This window comes from Nuphar pumila, chromosome 14 (assembly GCF_984573655.1).
Source record: "Nuphar pumila chromosome 14, dmNupPumi1.hap1.1, whole genome shotgun sequence".
Lineage (NCBI taxonomy): Eukaryota > Viridiplantae > Streptophyta > Magnoliopsida > Nymphaeales > Nymphaeaceae > Nuphar > Nuphar pumila.
Window position 1 is genome coordinate 30648555 of NC_143262.1, and position 23356 is coordinate 30671910.

Sequence of the window (23356 nt, forward strand, 5' to 3'; positions counted from 1 at the left end):
CAATATCCTAGGAGATAATATTCATGTTTCATATATTCACATGTTTAATTTATTTATTTATTTTTTATACTTTTAACGTGTCAGATTTGCTTAGCTTTCTCGTAATTCTAGGTAAAACTCAACAAAATGTAAATTGGACACCAAGGAATAAAACTCTTCCAAACTGATGTAAAAGCAGAAGTTGACAAATGTCAACAAAGTTTTCTAGATTATCCATCTTATTTCTTGGATTTTGATTTTGGTCTTAACCCTGGAGAAATCCTCATCAATGATGGAAAGCCCATGAATTCCTGTGTTCATAGCCATCTATGCTGAAAGCCCGTGAATGCTTGCGATCACAGCCATCTTAAATCTACAAGAGGGTTTGATGTCTGGTTCACGTGAGGACCATAAAAACATAGCCCCCTAAAGACTGAGGTCCAAATTAGAGATAAGATCAAGAAAGTTGTTACCATTCTTTACAATTTTGTTCTTTATGCATTTTTATTTATGCATTCTTGTTATATCGACACATCTTGATCAATGATGGAATAGTTTCTGAGGAAGACAACTTAATTTGTGCTAAGATTCTGACATGTATGACATGAACAAGTGGCAATGCTTCATGATTGAAAGTGTAGAGAAATGAGTATGTTCTATTCAAAATTTTACAGGGTCTACATGCCTAGACATGATAAATAATTCCTAGATTAATCTCCAATAGAAAGTTCAGTTTCCCCTTGTTTTCGAGTAAAATTATTTGACCATAGGAGAGAAAGAAGATAAACATTTAGAAAGCTATGCCACAAGGATAAGGAAACCAATGAGGACTCGATACAAGGCATGAATATGAAATTCTTTTGAAACTAAGACATGAGGACATGAACTTTCTAATTTTGTAACGGATAAAATAATATATTTTTGACATTTATGTATAAAAAAAATCTATTTATTATTACAAATAATCCTACAATATTAAAATAATATAATAATACTGTTGACATGCATGTCATGTCATGTCATGTTCCGAAAACATGGGACCCTAAATGACGTGCTCCTGTGACATAGAAAGCGTAGAAAGAGATCAGATGATATTCCAACAACACAACTTAAGTGCCTGTGATGACATTTTCTAAGCTTTCCCACTTATCTATATAAAAACAAGGAATATGTACTTGCATGTGTATGCATGAAAAATGATATTAAAAGCTTACTGACAAGATACTTTAAATACGCCATCTGTAATACTACCATAAAATACCATACTTGTTATTTTCCAAATTAAATATATTTTTTCATTAGTTGCTTTTTTCACATATACACCTCTATATTTGTTACTTTATTCTGAAAAAAAATCATACATCATTATCTTCCTCTGAATTTTTCCTTTGCTCATACTTTGTGTGTTTGGGTGGGCACTTCAGTACAATAAGCATATGCATTAAATCTTGCTGTTAACTAGAAGATTAGACATAGAAATTGTAGTTAACACTTTGCTTGTATATATTTCAAATGATAATTATCCCTCTATTGGTTGAGTTATATGCTTCACTTATAACTTTATTAGTAATAGGCTAGAACACCATTGGCTTTGAAGACATAGACAGCTTATTCTTATTAAAGGCCTTTTACAAGATTCCTAGTGAAAATCACGTAGTTCCCCACGGCTGACAAACAAATAGGAGTGACGGCCGTCAAAGAAAGGCACCGGCCCCCCCTTCCCCCACCGGGATTTCGCTTTTCATTGATAGGCCCTAACATTCAGCTTAAACATTATTATGAAAGATTATGGTTCTTCATTCATGTTGGAATAGTATAGTGATTTGTTTATTTGTTAAAGAAATTAGTGAAAATGACATCCATTATGCTACCAGTTACATACTCTGAAGAAAAAGCACCACTTAGCATTGCTAAAAATTTGGGAAAAAAACATCTCAAATATAAGAAAGATCCAGTTTGGTACTACAGAACTTCCTCATGTGCAACAAACTTTTGAACCACAATAAGCGAGAACATATTGCTGTCTGCATGACAGGTGAAAATAATATTATTGAGAAGGCATCAAGCATCTCCATGGCCTATCAAGGTAAGAAGTAACTCTTTATAGTCACCTGAGGTATCATCTGCAATGGCTTTGTCCAACCCAATGCTATTTTTTTTGAAGTATTCCTCCTTGATCTGCTTCATATCTACTTCAGCTCGTGTCACCACCACCCTGGTAAGTGCCCCTTCATCTGTCCCAAGTTTCATGATTGCCATTCGGAGAACTTTCTCAAAATGTTTTTCTGGAGCTATTAGACATCTTATAGTTACTCTCAATGCAGAGAGAAACTCATCCTTGGGATCAGCCTTGAGATCCTGAAGAGAAAGTGAATTTACTTTTTTCAACATAACAAACTTTTAGACTGTTAATGAGAGTAGCAAGATAGATCTCTACCTTGTTTATGTGATTCCCAAATGCATTCTTGTAATGGTTAATTGTTGCATTCAGCTGGGGTTTGCTCCTTGTAGTCAGTATCCTGATGACCTCTTCATGATTCACAGCATTGCCCTTGATCTTATCATGCAGTATCTGGGCTTCTTTCTTCACAAGATTCATGTCAATCTCTACTCCTTCATAGCGATATGAACTAATGAGACCCACCAAAAGCTGACAAGGAAAATTTGCGCTCAGTTAATTTAAGAATTGAATTACAAGCACAATATTTTCTGTCAACCATGGAAACTAGTGAAAAGACATGCATAAAGTTGATGCATGGATTGTGAAATGTTTCAAATTTACAACTGGACACCCTCTAAACATGTCCACCTTATTCCTAATTCATGAAGTTTAAATCCCCCGAGAGAAGTTGACCAGTCCAGCGCTCCTTTTCCAACACAATCTTAAAACTATATACCACCGCAATACTGTTGCAGGAAAGACTTGTCGATAAAGATAACCACTGGACTAGAAAAAATTACAAATTCATGAGATGATTATCTATGTCTGGATCCTAAAACTTGAAATTCATAAACTGGATAATGTTCATACATACCTTCCTGGTCAGACAAATGCAAACATTTTCTGTAGATTAATCACAAAATATGAAAATTTAATGGATGAAAGGAAGAAATGGAATTCTTTCAATAATTAAATATTAGCTTGCCATGCATGCGTGAAGTGCAGTAAGGCAGATGGTTTCATATTCTTCTATAAAAGGGACCTAAATGACTAAAAATAAGTCACTGAAAAGAATAGTCAACAAAGATATAAATTCATACATGGAAAGACAAGATAAAAATGAAAATAAAAGCATAACATGAGCATAAATTGCATTAAAATAGGTCAAATAAAATCTATTATAACATTGGACCGATAAAAAAAAGATATTTATACCTTACGGAGTCCACTAGTCGTATGCGGTGCAATATCCTCTTCAATTGATCTCTTAAAGCGAGCATGATACGCCTCTCTAACCAGTAAAAGCTCCTTTGGAGACCTTGCACATGCTATTTCTATGAGGATGTGGTCCTTAGGGTTCCACCTCTTAATAGTTTCATTGGCCAATAATGCATCACGTTCAGCTGGGTCCAAGGTCCACAGAAGCAAAGCCCTCTGGTTTATCAACATTTTTAAACAAGTCATCAATATGGATCTACTATTCAACAGAATTCACACAATTTGACAGAAGATTAAGCATCGATTCTAAAACTAATATTTCTTTCCAGAGCATCAGAAGATAAAAATAGGTAACAGCTATCATTACCTCAAAGTCACTTGACAGCTCCTTCTCTAGATCCTTCAGGAGAACTTCTTGATAGAGTTCAGAATAAGTATTGCAGATTAATTTACGTTGTGTGGCATTCCTATGTCCCAGTATGGATATGATTAACTTCTCATTTGTTCCCCAACCTGTAGAAATGAATTTCAATACTGCAACAGGTTGAATGATAATAAAGAACATAGAACCATTAGGCATTGAGTTTTGTGCCTCAATGAAAGAATCCAAGTTTTACTCAATCTTCCAAATGTACCAAAAAGAGCATAAGTGCTCATGATTCTCATGGAGCATTCATGCATACATAAACATCTAAAAACAAAAATCCACAACCCTCAAGTCACAACCCATAAATTTGATCATTAAGGCTCAGTGACACCAGGATATCTTGGATTCTCATTGCCTTAGAGAACCAAGCAAATATTTGGTTCAGCCAACAGCTGATTCAGACCAAGTACATAGGTTTCCAGAACTCTTCTCAAGTCTCAACTCTTAGCTCATACCCACACAAACTCTTACATACATGTACAGCTTCCTCATACTCAAACTAACTCTTGGAAGCATGGATGTGCACACAATTCACAATGCATCGAGTTCAGAACCGGGTTAACTATGTTCAAGGGACAGCCAGTCCTGGATCATCATTGTGGGTCATAGTTTATAAATTTATACAGGCCCAGATTGGATTCTCAACTCCACGATCAACCAGAGACAACCTTCACATGCACGATAGGGCGTCGCTTACTATCATGCTCATGCAGGGGTGCCGAATTGTTGAAAGAATTCTGTAATTTAGAACTCAAGCACACTCCTGCAACTTTCATTATAATAAGGCAGGAACAATGTTTTCAAAGAGTGGACCTAAATCCAAAATGTTTGATGATATATAGATTGGTCCAGTCCCCACTCCCGCATATCTGCAGCTTGCACTAGTCTAACGAGACCTGCCCTAACATAGGGTAGACTTGGATTAGACACTCAACGCTCAATTTATTATCTTTAGTCTCACCAAATATGGTGAAATTTATGTTATTCATGCAAAGACCTGAATGAACTCACCAACCCTGCCAACACCTGCACACTTTCAGCTTGGACTTGGCCCCATTCAGCAAACTTGCAGCAAAGTCTTGCATAGGCAATGCGAACCTTTCCAGCTCAAGTGGGTAATTAGCCTATTGTCAACTGCACCCTAGGCCATCCCAAGTTGGTGCTCAAGCTTTTAAGCAGACCATGCCTTGAACTCCGTCTTTAAGTACAGCTAGGGATGGCAGTAGACCGGGGCGGGGGCAGGGGCAGGGGACAAGGTCTCCACCCTGTCTCAAAATTTTGCCCTCCATCCTCGCACCGGTTTTGATTTTAACCTCCATCCCCAATCCATTCCCTATTTCATGTCCTTCATTTTTCCCGGTCCTTCCGCCGCTGCCATGGCTGTCTTTCGCCGTTAGAAGGGGATGAGAGAAATGGGAGCTCACGCAGCTCGTTAGAGGAAAGAAAGATGAGAGATTCGAGAAAGGGTTTTATGTTAGGGTTAGGAATATGTGAAAGTGCTATATGATCGAGGCAACGAGCACTAGAGGGGGGGTGAATAGTGCTTTGAAATAACGTTTCTGGAATTTTGAAAGATTTTGAAATTTGCAAAGCAATCATACAAAGAACACAAGAATTTATCTTGGTTCGGTCTTCCAAACCTACATCTAGTCCCCAAGCAAAACCCGCTTGAGATTTCCACTATCAACCTTGTGTCACCATAAGAACATACAGACCAAATCCGGCCCTACTTTCAGTAACAACCCTACTGAAAGCAAACAACTCTTTTAAACCAAGGAGTCCTTTCCTTTTACAGAAAAATATAAATAAGCAAACTTACAATCAACCTACGAGCCTTTCTTATAAATGCAGATGAAATGCAATTGGCTTCTAAGGTTGTTGAAATACTCAACTCACGAATTCACTATCTCTCAAAGGAATTTGAGTGCAAAACTGAAGTGAAAATATCAAGTGAGTGAGAAAATGAATATTTGAATTAATAGGAGTAAAAAGCAAAGAATTCGATCTTTGTAATTCAATGTAATTCGATTGGATTCGATGTTTTTTAGTGTGGAATGCACTCATATTTATAGTTTAAAGATTTCATACGTTGAGGGTATGAAGGGGTATCAAAACAGTCACTTTTGAACGGTCAATTCGTTTGAAAAATGAAAAGACACACCTTTTAAAAGTTATAGAAAACGACAATATTAATCGACTGGAACAGTAGTTAGTCGACTGAAATCAAATATTAGCAGACTGACAGTTATCGTCAGTCGACTACTGTGTTTAACAGAGCCGTTTTAAAATCTGGAGTTTGAAACTTAGTCGACTAAAGAAAAGTTAGTCGACTGATGAAAATCATCAGTAGACTGAAAAACCTTTCAGTCGACTACTGTTAAATTTTTCTGAAAACAAACATTTTGTCCGGTCGACTAAGAAAACCTTCAGTTGACTACTGCTAAATTTTTCAGAAATCAAACATTCTATCCGATCGACTAAGAGTCGATTAGTCGACTAATTCAGAAAGTTGACGTTTTTGCTTTGAAAAATCGACGCAAAAAAGTTGATCGACTGGTGAGTGTATTGGTCGACTAATAAACATGAAAAATTAAGTAAAGAGTTTTCTAAAATGATTTTCATGAAAGGTTCTTTTAGAAAAGTTTTTCTAAAGACTTTTTAGATAAAATGCAATTCAAATATGCACTTTAAGTAAGGCTCTTACAAGAATCTAAGACATTTAATGAAATTTATATTTGCACATTTGTCTTCAAAGATTTTTCATTGAATTCTTCAATTCTTGTCATCTTTTTTCATACTTGTTCATCATCAAAATCTAGTTCTGTAAATGTCATATACGGCTTCATTGTCGTAACAATCTCCCCCTTTTGATGATGACAAACTAGTCAAAGATGGAGCATTTAGATGCATAGATGGAGATTTTACTCCCCCTATCAATATGCTGCAAAACATAAGAAGTTAGCACAATCAAAGCATATATATCACATATTGATTGTTTTGCATTTTCATCATTACTTCATGCATTTCTATTTCTTTTTCATGAAATTGGTATCAAGTTCTTATGCAATTTTCAATGCTTTCTCATGTAATTTTCATGTTTGTCTTTTTCTCCCCCTTTGTCATAATCAAAAGAAGTAAGTGAGTCATAGCATAAGCAAAAGGCAAATACAAGTTCAAAATATTACAACCCAGAAATTATAAAAGTTCAGGAAAAGAAATGTTGTTTTATCAAAGCAATAACAGTAAATAAAGTTCAAGAGAAGTGTTGTTTGATCATCTCTTTGAGTTCAGCAATATCATTCTGAATTGATGAAAGTTGTTGAGTCACATCCTCACAAAAAGTGTGTTGATATAGCTCCAAAGCTTCTATTTGTTGTAAAACTTCATCATGATCTTGATCAATAGTGACTTTCTTTCGTTTTACTTGAGATGGTGATGGTTCAGAGGATGTGGGAGATCCAAAAGGTGCAGGAGGTAGATAGGTGAGTTTCATTCGTTTAAAAATAGTTTGATCAAAGTATTCTTTTTGTTCAATAGATTTTTCATTGGTTAGGGGTACTTTGAAATATTTGAAAATACGGGTAAGAAGACATCCATACGAAAGAAAGGGTTTTTGTTTCTACAACATAATAAAATACACGTTGGCCCAATTTACAGAAATATTTCCAAATAAGACATAAAGAGTCGTAGAGAGATCTGTGGAATAGTAATCAAAAGATCCAGTTTAGGTAGGACATTGTGGGCAAGAATTCATCCAGCAATGCGAGCGCGAGTTTGAAGATTGGTATTCTTGAAGGGAGGACAATGAGGTGTACCGGGAAGAATAATTTGTTCAAAAATTCTTTCATCGTTAAGTTCAATAGTATTGAAAAGAGTTTCTGAAGGTGGAATATTTAGGATTTGTCCAAGAAGTTTAGAATCAAACTCAATTTCAACATCGCGAACAAGAGAGGAAAGAAATTCAGTTTCATGATCAATTTGTAAATTAGTGTAAAACAAATGGATCAATAAAGAATAATGAAATCGGTCGGAACCGGCGTCAAAATGATGTGAAATGGTTGTGAATAGTTCTTTGATATTATAGCGAGAAAATAAGTGAAACAGAACATTTCGACTAGGTAATATAGGGAGTGCAAAAATCGATCCAAAAGTATCGTATAGAAGGGGATTTCGGAGTAGTCTAAGAGAAAATCCATGACGTGCTTGTAGTGTAGATGAAGGGGAACCTTGTGCGGAAGCTATTTTCTGACGAGGCATGGTTGGAAGAGAAGATGAACCTGTCGAAGAGAGGCGATGTCGCAGGGAGTGGTTGATCGACAAGGTTGAGACGCTGTTGAGGATGGCTTCCGACGAGGTTGAGATGCTATTGAAGATGGCTTCCGACGAGGCAAGAAAATTCTGGTGAGTGGAAGACGGTAGCTTTCTACCAAAGAAGACTAGAGTGGCCTTCGTGCGATGCGGACGGTGCTCCGTTGATCGCCGGGAAGGATACGATGGACAGTAGGCTATCCACAATCATGGTCTCTGTTAGTGGCCAAAACAAGCAACGAGCAACAAAGAGGAGACGTAGTGGAAGACGACTCTCCAATGTTGCAAAAGATGTCGTCTAGCACGTGAATGATAACAAATGTTGTTGGTGCAGAGAAATGGTCGTCCAACGTCGCAAACGTGAGCTACTGTAGAAGCACTCTGTCGCGGCAAGAAGGTTTCGACGAGGAGGAGTGCGATCGGCAAGAGATTAAGTCTCCTAGGGTTTGTGGAAGAGGGAAAGAAACGACACAGAGAAAGAATACGATCGGCTTCAGAAGAGGTGTAAACATGCGGGCGTGTTTTTTTTTTTTAAGAATAACGACTTCCCTTTTTAAACAAAACCAAGGGGTATCGGGTCCCTTCCTTTTAAAAATTTAAAAACAACCATCAGTCGACTAATCGATTTTCATCAGTCGACTAAAAAGTTCGATTTTAAGATTTTTCAAAAACAAAATGTTCTAAAACAAATTTATAAATCTAATAATGAGCAAATTGTGAAAAAGTGAACTCTAGGTTTACCTGCGCAAGGAGAAAACGAGAAAGGAAAAATAGGGCTGCTGAAAGTCACAGCTACATCCTCCACTCGTGACTGATCTATTTAAAACATATGTAAAATAAAGATTACAAAGATTAGGGTACAGAAATACCCTTTAGTGAATGTTTAAAATTACAACATAGCACAACCCATATGTGGATACAGGTCTGGATTGAATCCAGATCCATAATCGATTCTTTTCACCCTCCCTCAAGTTGTACATGATCTTGGATCATGAACAACTTGCCTTTTAACATCCAAAACTTGTCCTTTGTTAATCCTTTTGTGAATATATCTACAACTTGTTCTTTTGTTCGGACAAAATTGGGCTCAACTTCTTTTTCTTCAACCTTTTGCCTTACAAAGTGTTGATCTATCTCAATGTGTTTTGCTCGACTATGATAAATAGGATTGAAAGACATATTGATGGCACTTTGGTTGTCATATAGTAAAATGATCGAGCAATCGATTTTCCTATTTCTGTGAGAAGATGTCTTATCCACGTAGCCTCTGTAATCGTGGAAGCCATCGATCTGTATTCAGCCTCTGTGCTTGATCTAGCTATGGCTTTCTGCTTTTTACTGCTCCAAGAAACTAGGTTTGACCCAAGAAAACTGCAATAACCAGATATTGATCGACATTCGTCTGGATCACCTGCCCAATCAGCGTCAACATAAACAATGATCTCATATGCACCTTGATTCAGCTCACTCTTTCTGTATACAAGGCCATCGCCGACAGTACCTTTTAGATATCTTAGTATTCTCTTAACTGCCTCCATATGTGATGTATGAGGTTCATGCATAAATTGAGAAATCTGATTGACAGAATACACTATATCAGGTCGAGTGAATGTTAGGTATTGTAACATACCTACTATGTTGTGGTATCTAGTAGGATCTTCATATAAGTCTCCTTCTTTAGAACTCAGTTTCTGATGCACGACACTTGGGGTTGCCAGGGGTTTGCAATTCATCATACCCGCTCTACGGAGAATATCCACTGTGTATTTGTGTTGAGTGAGAGTAAGTGTATTACATGTCTTGTCGACTTCCACCCCAAGGAAATATCGTAGATCTCCGAGATCCTTCATTTTAAATCTCTGATTCAACAATTTCTTTACTTCCTCAATATGAGTTTCGCAGTTACCTGTAATGATGATGTCATCTACATATATCAATAGGAGTGTGGTCACACTCTGCTTCTTGTAGATGAATAATGAATGATCAAGAAGAGATCTAGAGAAGCCATGTCTCTGTATTTCAAGCGAAAAACTCTCGAACCAAGAACGAGATGCCTGTTTCAAACCATATATCGCTCGTTTCAGTTTACACACGTATTGATCAATATCGTGTTCTGCATATCCTGTGGGCTGCTCCATATAGACTTCTTCCTTGAGATCTCCATGCAAGAAGGCATTTTTAACATCTAGCTGACTTAATATCCATCCATGTTCAACAGCTAGACCCAACACAATTCGAATGGTCCCCATTTTCACCACAGGACTAAAAGTTTCATCAAAATCCTGCCCTTGCTCTTGTGTGAATCCTTTGGCAACAAGTTTAACTTTGTACCTTTCAATACTCCCATCAGGTTTATATTTAATCTTGTACACCCATTTCGATCCGACTACATTTCTATTTGGTGGTCTAGGAACAACCTCCCAAGTACCACATTCATGTAAAGCTTTCATTTCTTCATTCATTGCTTCAATCCACTTCTTTGAGTTGGCAGCTTGATAAAATGTGAGAGGTTCATAATGTTAAGAAACTATGTTTTGATGACACATAATATGATATACTGTCATATATGCTTTAATATGATATGATGATATGCCTTCATGAAAATTGTTATATTATGACTGGATATGATTTGTCATATATTTAACGAGTATTTGATGTAAGGTTATTTCACCTAAAAAGAATGGAGACAACCTGCTCAAGTACAACCCTTGGTGCAATCATACTCTCTGAAGAAAAAGCTTGATGAGTCATACATTCTTAAAGATCATCCAAGGAGATCGGCTACTTCAAGATGAAGATTTTTTTTCTTCTTTAGAGTCATATGTAACAGAACCTTCAGAAGCATGCATATTCATATTTCATATTACATGCTTTATCATATAAAGCCATCTATTTACAAAAAGCTATGTTTCATAAAAGGATACGATATTTCAAAAAGCACCTTTTTGGAAACAAATCATTGTACTTTCTTACAAACATTTATGAAAAAAGTATTTTGATAAGATATAATAACTCATGATTTCAAAAACATTAATTGTACCTTCTAACATGCATTTATAAAAATGACAACTTGAAAAGAAATAAAAGCTAATGATTTCAAGTATGAAAGAAAAAGACAAAATGAATTTAATACATAATCGACAATCTTGAATTGACAAAACAAATATTATTATATTATGTTTGAAAAAGACTTTAGTTACTTTATACACTCAAGAATGTCGACTTACTTAAAGTAATCATTCTTTCTGTAAACATTAAATGACACCTCAAAAGCATTTAAGAAATGACTATTTATTTAATAGTAAAAATTCACACTCAAGAATGTCGACTTACTTAAAGTCATTATTTCTTCTGTAAACATTAAATGACACTTCAAAAAACATTTGAGAAATGACCATTTATAAATAAAGTACTCAACAAAGCATTTATTGTTCTTACATACATTTAACTAAAGAAGTGGTGATTTGTAAGAAATATACTAATATACTACAAATCATTAAATTGAGTAAAGACAAAACTACATGATAACTTACACTCCAACGTTTAATGTACTACAAATCATTTATTATGAATAGACCTTTTACAAATTATATCTCATTTAAAATACAACAACGAATAGTGTACCCCAAATGCTACACTTATGGAAAAAAGACTTTTCGAAAAAGCAATGTAATACACATATCTTTTTACACAAAGTTGTTTTTGAAATGACTTGACATCTCATATCTCAAAAGGAAAATCATTTCAAAAAGGCAACAACTATTTTCTTGAGGCTATACATTCACTAACAAAATAGTATTTCACGAAGACATGTGAGCTTACAAAGAGAAAAATTTTTATTCAATATTTGAAAAAGAGAGCCTAGAAAAAGAAAGAGAAAAGAAAGAGAAAAAGTCAAAAAAAGCTCTTTGACAAAGAGAATCATCTGTGTGAAAAGAAAAGAACATTCTGAGAATCTTCATTCGTGCATTCATATCATTCTGAAGATTCTATAGGAAGTATTGTAACTTTTTGTTATTCACTGTTTCCCTTCTCTGTTGAGAGAAGTAAACCTCTGTGAAAGAGGGTGTTTTCTTCTCTGTTGAGAGAAGTAGACCTCTGTGAAAGAGGGTGTTCTCTTCTCTGTTGAGAGAAGTAGACCTTTGGGAAAGAGGGTGATTGTACTATTTATCCGGTAACTCGGATTTTATAGTGAAAGGCTCAAGTGTTTTGCTTGGGGACTGGATGTAGGTCAGTAACTCGACCGAACCAGTATAAATCTTGTGTTTTCTGTGTTGTGCCTTATTGCCTTTAAATTTTATATTATCGATCTTTTTCATATTTCACTATTCACCCCCCTCTAGTGGAATTTCACATATTCTTTGGTTATGGATGTCAAAAACAATTGATAATCTAGTGAAAAATTTTTGTAACTGACCCATTTGTCAAGTGGGTGACGAGCCCGAGTAGACCTTCTGACCGACAACATCTGTGAGGAAGTAGGAGGCATATTAAGGTCCGTACAGGAAGTAGAGACAGGTGGAAGGTCCTTCTCACGTCGAATGTAGACGATGCCCTTATACCTTCCTGTCTCCAAGGATTGACCATTAACTTCTTCTGATTGTGATGCATCTTCTGACTCCTCACATGTATCCTTCTGACTGCAATCCAGAGAGCATTCAGTATTAATGTTGGAGAAGAGTTCGGAGCTTAGCCATGGACAATATACCTCAACATTGGAACATGAGCCAGAGGAGTTTGTTGGTTGATTATCAAAGTTCATCTCATCAAAAATAACGTTTCTCGATACTTTAATGCGTTTACTCGAAGGATCATAACACCTGTACCCCTTATATTCATTTGCATACCCCACAAATCTACACTTCAAGGCTTTGTCTTGAAACTTATGCCTTAATGAGCTATCAATCTGCACATAACAAACAGATCCAAAAACACGTAATTCATGGTAATCAGGATGGATGCCAAAAAGTGTAAAGTATGGTGATTTGTCTTCCAACAGTGACATGGGTAAGCGGTTTATCGCATACACTGTAGAGTGAAAGGCCTCTGTCCATAAAGTAATAGGAAGGTTACTATTATGCATCATGCTCATTACACTCTCAACAATATGTCGATGCTTCCTCTCAGCAATCCCATTTTGTTGAGGTGTGTGTGGGCAAGACACTCTCCTCCTTATTCCATTATGCTGGAGAAATTCAATAAAATCACTAGAGGAGAACTCTCCCCCTCCATCACATTGAAAATGTAGGATGTTTTCAGAGAAGTGGTTTTTGATAAAGGAATAGAACTGTCGAAATATTCCAAAGACTTCTGATTTATGCTTCATGAAGAATATCCAAGTGTAACGTCAACAAAGATAAGGTAATATCTACTTCCAGAAGCAGAAGCAATTGGGGAAGGGCCCCAGACATCAGAACATATGATTTCAAAAGGCTTTGAAGCTCTTTTATTGATTGAATTGAAGGGTAAAACATGACTCTTACATAAATGACAACTCGGACATTTTATTTTACTTGTTTCTGAACCCAGACTAGACTTAGGAATCAAATTATTTGAGACAAGTTTTTCAATGAAATGACGACCACAATGACCCAATCGACTGTGCCAAAGGATTGACTTATTACATTCAGAAATAACGAACACAGACTCAGATGAGACTAATGATGGATGCTGATAGAGCTTCGATGAACAAGTAGAATGAGTTGTGGAGGAGGGATCTTCTTGAAAGATGTACATATTGCCTCGCCTTTTTCCTTCAACGAATGCCTCCCTCGTGTGAAAATCCTTGACATAAACAGAAGAGGGAGTAAATTCAACTGTAGCATTAATATCATCAACAAGTTTTGACACAGAAACAACATTTTTCTGAATATTTGGTGCATGAAGAACATTTGGAAGTTGAAGGGAAGACTTAGACATGGGTATAACAACATTTCCAATGTGCGATATAGAGTGGTGAGTCCCATCTCCTGTGACTATGTTATTTCTACCAACATAAGGAATAAGGTTTAAGAGTTTACCCGCATCACCTGAAACGTGGGTTGCTGCCCCTGAGTCAACATACCAAGTGTCTTTATCATTTTGCTTCATATTTAGCCATGCCAGTGCTGCCAATAGTAACTCTTTTACTTCTCCCCCAGCCTTTGAATTTTCTGTGTCTTTCTTGGCTTCTAATTGCAAAGATTTCCCTTTATTCTGGGGATTGAACCAACAATTTGCTTTAATATGTCCCCCTTGTTACATAAGAAACAGGTAGGGATGGGCCTTTGACCTTGCAAATTGGAAGAAACATTGGGCGTTGGAAGTAGCCCACGACCCCCAAAACCAACTCTTCCCTGTCCATTCCTACCTCGAAAAGCACTACCTCATCTTCCTCTGCCATAAGTTAGCCCTGTAGCAAGAACTTCTTAAGTCCCAGATTGCACATGATTTTATTCAGAAAACCCCTTCAGACTCTTCTCATATTGTAACAATTTTGCACGTAAATCTTCGAACTTAGGAAGCTCTGGGAGGCATAATAATGACGTCGTTAGAACATGATAATTTGGCCCTAGTCCGCTTAGAGTTTGTTGTACTTTGTCTTTGTCATTAATCACACATCCCACGATAGCCAGCTGATCCGTGATACTCTTCATTTTATTTAAGTATTCCATGATCGACATGGAATCTTTCCTAACATCTGAAATTCTCGCTTAAGAAACATAACTCTACCCTCGGATATTTGTGAATATGTCTGAAGTAACTTATCCCATAATTCCCTGGTTGAACAATCATCAGGGATGGCTACAAGAACCTCTTGTGACAATGTAGAGGTGATGTATGCCACCAATGCTTGGTCTCTCTTCATCCACGCGATATAATCTGGGTTTCTGAGAAGCACAGTAGAGGATGTCCCTTTATCATCTTCCTTTTCTTGCGAGATAAACTCTGGAGGGGTTAGAATTGACCCATCCAGATGTCCAGAGAGATCTTGACTCCTTATAAAAGGGACGATTTGTCTTTTCCAGGTCAAGAAATTGCTATTGTTTAACTTCTCAGAAACGAGTTGACTAAGAAAATTAGAAGAAAGAGGCGTTTGTGAGAATGAGGAATCCATTGAGGGTAACACAAGTGATTGGGAATAAGAAAAAGAAAACTTTCGGACCAGATTCAGTTAATAGATAAGAGAATCAACGACTCTTTTTTTTTTTTTTGCTGAAAGTTTAACCAGAAAGGTTATATCCTGTTGTGGTCAGCAAACATAAGAGGTCTGATGCTGTCAACACTGAATCGGTTTCAGATTGATAAAAGAAATATACCTTGTTGAATGAACATAACTAGCCTTTAACAAAATCTGTAATCTCAAATAACGAGAATGGTATAGATAACACAGAAAAAAAAAATTTAAGACAGATTGACAGCAGATCGATGATCCTTTTAAAGATTGTTGTCAATAGAAGAAGAAGATAGAAGTCGAGAGACATTCTTGATTTTAGAAAAGAAATTTCAGAAATCGTCGATTAAAGAAATAGAAATATGCTGAGACAATGATTGAAGAAGGCATGAAAACAGAAATATGATGAGACGCAGATTGATTCTGGGTTTAGACAAAGAAGGCAGACATTGATTGATTGGAGGTTTGGGTTTAAAAGGATTCAAGAGGGAAAGACGCAAATTGATTCTGGGTTTAGACAAAGAAGGCAGATTGAAACAAAGAAGGCAGATTGAAGGAGAGGATGCAGACGAGATATATTGAACTCACGGATTTTCGGCTTGGAGCTTAAGATCTCTTTGAACAGTCCTGTTTGGAGATGCAATCCCAGGCTACTGCTCTGATACCATGCGAAAAAGTGAACTCCAGGTTTACCTGCGCAAGGAGAAAACGAGAAAGGAAAAATAGGGCTGTTGAAAGTCACGGCTACATCCTCCACTCGTGACTGATCTATTTAAAACATATGTAAAATAAAGATTACAAAGATTAGGGTACAGAAATACCCTTTAGTGAATGTTTAAAATTACAACATAGCACAACCCATATGTGGATATGGGTCTGGATTGAATCCAGATCCATAATCGACTCTTTTCACAAATGTCAGCATCATTCGAATTGATTCCAATCGAGCCACTGGTGCATAGGTTTCATCTTCTTCTTTATTATAGCTTTGTGCTACTAGCCTTGCTTTGTTTTGAATGACTTCGCCAATTTTGTCCAGCTTATTTCGGAAGACACATCTTGTTTCAATTACCGAATGATCTTTTGGTCTATCAACTAGATCCCATACATCATTCCTAGTAAATTGGTTGAGTTCCTCAAACATAGCTAAAAGCCAAAATTCATCATCACAAGCCTCATTGATATTCTTTGGTTCTATTTTAGATATGAAAGAAATATTTGCAATATATTGCAATTGCCTTCTAGTTTGAACGTCACTCTTTATTTCTCCAATAATCTGCTCATGTGGATGATTGGGAACTTCTTTTCAAACCGGTGGAAGAGGAATATTTTCTTGAGAAGTGCTCTCTATCAAAGGTTCTCCTTGAAGTATGACTTCCTCTCCTTCGCTTAGAGGTATAATCTGCTCATTATTCTCATCAAATGCAATATGTAAAGATTCTTCAATACAAGATGTTCTTTTATTAAAAACGCGATAAGCTTTGCTTCTACAAGAATATCCAAGAAATATTGTTTCATCTGATTTTGAATCAAACTTATCAAGATTATCTTTGATATTTAACAAGAAGCATTTACTACCAAAAATTTTGAAATATAAAATCTTTGGTATACGATCATAATACAATTCAAAACATGTTTTATGTAAAAATGGTCGAATAAAAACACAGTTTAAAACATAACATGTTGTATTTATTGCTTCAGCCCAAAAGTATTTTGGTAAATTTTTATCTTAAAGCATGGTTCTAGCACATTCTTGCAAAGTTCTCTTTTTTCTTTCAACAACTCCGTTTTGTGGAGCCGCTCTAGGAAAAGTAAAGTTGTGAGATATACCATGTAAATCACAAAACTTTAGAAAAGATTTATTTTCAAATTCACCACCATGATCACTACGAATGGTAATAATAGATGTAGATTTTTCATTTGTAATTCTTCTACAAAGTTTAGAAAATTCAGAAAAAACATCATTTTTGCTTTTTAGAAAAATCACCCAAGTAAAACGAGAATAATCATCTACTATAACAAAAGCATATTTACTACCATTCAAACTTTGAATTCTAGATGGTCCAAATAGATCTAAATGTAAAAGTTCAAGAGGACGTTTTCTTGAAATTATATCTTTTGCTTTGAAAGAACTCTTAATTTGTTTACCCATTTGGCAAGCATCATATAAGTGATCCTTCTTATATGGTATTATAGGTAGGCCTCTAACAAGATCATTCTTGGATAACTTAGAAATTAATTTAAAGTTAACATGTCCAAGTCTCTTATGCCATAACCATTTAATTTCATTTGAAGCGATAAAACATTTTTCATTAAAAGTAGGTAACTCATCTAGATAAAGTTTATATACATTATTTCTTCTTTTACCTTTAAAAATGATCTTTTTAGAATGAAAATCAAAAATTAAGCATAAATCATATTCAAAAGAAATGAGAAAACCTTTATCACATAATTGACTAATGGATAATAAATTATGCATTAAGTCATCTACTAAAAGCACATTTTCTATCAAGAAAAATTTTGGATTACCAATGTTATCAATACCGATTACTTTTCCCTTGTTATTGTCACCAAAGGTGAGAGTTCCTCCATCCTTACTTTGGAGGGTGAAAAATAACTCCGGCCTTCAAGTCATATGCTCCTTACTTTGGAGGGTGGAACAACCGCTGTCCAAGATCCATTTGCTCCTTATTTTGTGTACCTACAACAAAATTGGAAGACAAAGCATTTGACCCCTTTTTATTTTCGGGTCTATGAGCGTTAGTCTTAAGAACCCATATCCATTTCGATTTTGGTTTCCTTTGAGAGTAAATATTCTTTCTATAAAAAGATTTAGCATTTCTAGAATAATCATGTCTAAACTTATAAGCTTTATAAGTACCATGATTAGATGCATTTCTATTATGACTAGAAAATTGAGTTCTTTGAACCAATGATTAAGAATTTTGACTTTGATTCTTTACTACATAATTTGGTCTATTTTGTGTATCAAATAAACTATATCTCAATCCGGTTTTATTAACCGAGCATCTTTGAGAACCAATAAGTCTTTCTAAATTTTCTTGTCCATTATTGAACTTGGTCACTATAGAAAGAAGATCATTTGAGATTTTTCTTTCAAACTTGATATTTCTTCTTATAAGATTTTGGTTCTAATTTCAATTTCTTTTATCTCAAATGCTTGACAAGAGTTTTCATCTCTTGAAGTAACACTTTGTTTTTAGAGTCAAGAGTTAAATTTTCATTTTTTAACTCTTTGTTTTTAGAACTTGGACTCTTAAATCTAGTATATAAATCATTAAAAGCTTTTAATAAGTCATCATAATCAAATTGACTTACCGAGTTTTCTTGTGCTACAAAGCACATATTAGCGACTTCTTCATTTGATTCTTCATCGGAAGAGGAGTCACTATCATCCTAACTTGCTTGAAATGTCTTTTTCTTCTTGAATTGGTCATTGGGCTTGATTTTTTATTTTGAGAAGAAGACAATCTTTCTTAATATGTCATGCTTTTTTGCAGTTAAAGCACTTGACTTCATTAGGATTGGAAGAATCAAATTTTTTTACCTTCCTTTGAAATCTTCCCTTTTTTTATGAATCTTTTGAATTGCCCTCATCACTTTTGAATTACCCTACGATGAGGGCAATATCTTCATCTTCTTCTTAATCTTCAGAGTCAAAAATGGCCTTGAAAGCAAGAGATTTCTTCTTGGGTTCTTCTTCTTGTCTATCATGAAGTTGGACTTCATATGCCATTAAGTTGCCAACCAAATCTTCAAGAGAAAGGGTGTTTAAATCATTTGCTTTCTCTATTGCTGTGGTTTTTTCTTTCTCATTCAGGAGTTAAACACCTTAGGATTTTTCTAACTAAATCCACTTGTGAATATTCTTTTCCAAGGGATTTTAAAGTGTTAGTAATATCGGTCATTCTTGTTACCATGTCCGATATAGACTCATTTTGCTTCATTTTAAACAATTCAAAATTATGAACTAAATAAGCAATCTTAGATTTCTTTACCTTTGACGTACCTTCATGAGTAACGAGAAGAGTATGCCAAATTTCATTTATTATAGAACATTGAGAGATGCAATTGAACTCTACCTTGTCAACAGCACAATATAGCGCATTCATAGCTTTGGCGTTGAGTGTGAAGCAGTCTTCTTTGCTTCATTGGTCCGTTGGCTGAAATAGTTAATGGTGCTTGGTACTTTTCTGAAACAACTCTCCAAATTTCGAAATCCATAAATTGTAAGAATATTGTCATTCTTACTTTCCAATAACCATAATTCGTTCCATCAAAGAGAGAAAGACGAACTGACCAGCATCCTTCTTTGTGTTGAGAAAACGATGTTGTTGTCATGCTAGATGATGGTAAAATCACGATATAGCAAACTTTGCTCTGATACTAAATGAAAGTGCTATAAGATCGAAGCAACGAGCACTAGAGGGGGGTGAATAGGGCTTTTAAATAACGTCTCTGGAATTTTGAAAGATTTTGAAATTCGCAAAGCAATCACACAAAGAACACAAGAATTTATCTTGGTTCGGTCTTCCAAACCTACATCCAGTCCCCAAGCAAAACCCGCTTGAGATTTCCACTATCAACCTTGTGTCACCACAAGAACATACAGACCAAATCCGGCTCCACTTTCAGTAACAACCCCACTGAAAGCAAACAACTCCTTTAAACCAAAACCAAGGAGTCATTTCCTTTTACAGAAAAATATAAGTAAGCAAACTTACAATCAACCTACGAGTCTTTCTTATAAATGCAAATGAACTGCAATTGGCTTCTAAGGTTGTTGAAATACTCAACTCACGAATTCACTATCTCTCAAAGGAATTTGAGTGCAAAACTAGAGTGAAAATATCAAGTGAGTGAGAAAACGAATACTTGAATGAATAAGAGTGAAAAGCAAAGAATTTGATCTTTGTAATTCGATTGGATTCGATGTTTTTTAGTGTGGAATGCACTCATATTTATAGTTTAAAGATTTCATACGTTGAGGGTATGAAGGGGTATCAAAACAGTCACTTTTGAACGGTCAATTTGTTTGAAAAATAAAAAGACACACCTTTTAAAAGTTACAAAAAATGGCAATATTAATCGACTGGAACAGTAGTTAGTCGACTGAAATCAAATATTAGCACATTGACAGTTATCGTCAGTCAACTACTGTATTTAACAGAGCCATTTTAAAATCTGGAGTTTGAAACTTAGTCAACTAAAGAAAAGTTAGTCGACTGATGAAAATCATCAGTAGACTGAAAAACCTTTCAGTCGACTACTGTTAAATTTTTCTGAAAACAAATATTTTGTCCGGTCGACTAAGAAAACCTTCAGTCGACTACTGTTAAATTTTTCAGAAATCAAACATTCTGTCCGATCGACTAAGAGTCGATTAGTCGACTAATTCAGAAAGTTGACATTTTGGCTTTGAAAAATTGACGCAAAAAAGTTGGTCGATTGGTGAGTCTATTGGTCGACTAATAAACATGAAAAATTAAGTAACGAGTTTTCTAAAATGATTTTCATGAAAGGTTCTTTTAGAAAAGTTTTTCTAAAGACTTTTTAGATAAAATGCAATTGAAATATGCACTCTAAGTAAGGCTCTTACAAGAACCTAAGACAATGAAATTTATATTTGCACATTTGTCTTCAAAAATTCTTCATTGAATTCTTCAATTCTTGTCATCTTTCTTCATTGTCTTAGGTAAAATGCAGTTGATTCACTTGTTCATCATCAAAATCTAGTTCTGGAAATGTCATATACAGCTTTGTTGTCGTAAGAATATGTATATATGTATAGGATTTTATAATATGTATAAAGATAAAATAATAATTTCTTTAACGGGGATCAAGGGCGGGGTGGGGCAGGGCAAGGGCAAGGGCAAGATTAAGTCCATCCTCGCCTCCATCCCCACACGGGTTTTGATTTTAACCTCCATCTCCGGTCCATTCCCCCATTTCATGTCCTCTATTCCCGGTCCAAACGGGGTGAGGAGGTGCAGGGCCCGTTCCCCCCCCCTGTCCACTGCCATCCCTAAGTAAAGTAATGCCACAAAAAAGCCTCCAAATTCGTCATCATCTCCAAAACCAAGGATAATCTCCGCACATAAAATGGCCAAAGAGGCTGAAGATCCAAAGCTCTTTTTTATCTTTTTTGAGAGCAGACAAACCAAAGCTCATAAATCAACAGAATTTCCACTTTCCACGTAATATTTCTCACGATGATTTTGCAGACATGGCAGTTGACTGACCCATCTTTTAGAGCAATATGGTAAGTCATTCTTTTACAATTGCACTTGCATTGATCTATGTTATAACCAAATCGGCAGTTATCTAATCAACCAACCAACTAATACAAAAGAATGGTTACAAAGGTAAAAATGACAACAACCTCTGTTTCACACATATGAAATGGGTTTTCAATGCGAAGAGCAAAAGCCTCTAATCTTTAGGAAGACCACAATCGAGTAAAGGACGATAAACCACAAGTAAATCAATCAGTGAGAAAAAATTGGACTCCAACTAAACTAATGAATTGTTTCACAATTATGAGAAACGGTAAGAAGTTTAGTACTTTAGAAAAGAATAAAACTAATGGATCATGATGTTTTATTCAAGATACGTAGGTCCTGATCTCTATTCGACCACATGGATGTGGGACAAGCCTTGATGATGACGATGGTCATGATGATATTAGTGATGATAACGATGGTCATGATGATGATGGTGGTCGGTAGTTTTTGCCTAAAAGAAACAAATTGGATGATTGAAGCGTTAGGGTTATTACCATAAACAAAGAGAAAAGGCAACACTCATGATAGATCTTGAGCACAAATCGTCGAATATCAAGGTTTTGACGACTAACAAATAGAATTCACCGATTCCCGACATTGGTATATAAACAATATGGAGAAGAGAGATCTATTACCAGCAAAAGCAGCTCTCAGTTGCTGGCAATCTTCAGCTGGTGAGGGTACCCTCTGAGGGACGGTCACGGTCGACATTTTTGAGTCTCTGCAAACCAAACGAGATCGATTCTTGTGGCGTGTGGGTAAACTCTCGGTTTTACACTTTTACTCTTATTATGGCCCCTCATTATTTTCCTAATTTCCTTATTAAAATAATTATCAAAAAGCGGCCTAACATTTCGCGTATTTGTAAACACAGCCTATTCTTTGGGCTTATACAAACAACCGCCTAACCGTTGCTTCTTATATACCAAACAGGTGCTGCGTTCAACTTCACCATGTTTAATAAGATTGAAAAAAAAAATATCCTTCAAAAAAACTAACTTATTTTTCTCAACCCATCTTATGTGTTTTGTATGATTTAACCCTCTTTTTTCGTCAGATGATGCAGGTGGGGCCAGCGATTTAACGACGACCCGTAGAGGAATTCGTTCATTCTGTTTCTGTTATTGCTGGTGTTGCAATAACAACCAAGCGGTTCATGCCTTGAGTCAAGCAGTTAGATGTAATATTCCACAGGTTAGACCTATATTTATAGGGAAAACATATGGTGGTTCTATACCATGATACTATACAGCCAAGGCACTCTTGTTTGCATAGATTTATCCATGTGTTTAGCATGATTTATTAGTAATATTAGAAGGTTTTATCATGTTTAAGACACTAAGATTTTATTTTTGGGATGGCAAAAATCAAGGGCTCAGCAATTTATAAAATTAAGAATGGTTTAAAGATGGTAAAAAAAATCAACTTTAAACACATGAAAATACTAAATAAAATATGTTAAACATGATCCAATAATTAGATTTTGCATTTAGAGCTTAGATCAATGTAAATCAAATGTGTACCACTATAAACTATGGTGGTATAGCAGCGCCACTATAGAAGCCCTTGTATTTATATATATGCAATACATTAGGTGGTTTCTTGTAAACTGTTCTTCCCATTCTTTTGATTTATGGACTTCGGGAACATGCAGGCATCAACGCTTACGGAGTGCATCAAGTCGGCCAATAGAAGTGTAAAATCCAAGAATTTTGAATAACTTTCTATGATTAATAAATAAATAAATAATGAAATTTTACTTCAATTAAGGTTGGTAATTTTTAATGAGTTTGAAACATCATTTT

The 23356-nt window shown here is 35.6% G+C and overlaps 1 protein-coding gene across 1 annotated transcript; it reads right to left on the reverse strand.

Annotated features, from left to right (window-relative positions):
- Window positions 1-1858: 1858 nt before the first annotated feature.
- On the reverse strand, window positions 1859-22305 carry LOC149816717 (annexin Gh1-like). Its single transcript, XM_089987505.1, has 5 exons — window positions 22187-22305; window positions 3726-3871; window positions 3356-3574; window positions 2417-2629; window positions 1859-2337 (listed from the first exon to the last, which is right to left on the reverse strand). The coding sequence occupies exons 1-5, from the start codon at window positions 22260-22262 to the stop codon at window positions 2041-2043; spliced, it is 951 nt and encodes a 316-aa protein (XP_089843631.1). The 5' UTR covers window positions 22263-22305; the 3' UTR covers window positions 1859-2040.
- Between the last annotated feature and the right edge of the window lie 1051 nt (window positions 22306-23356).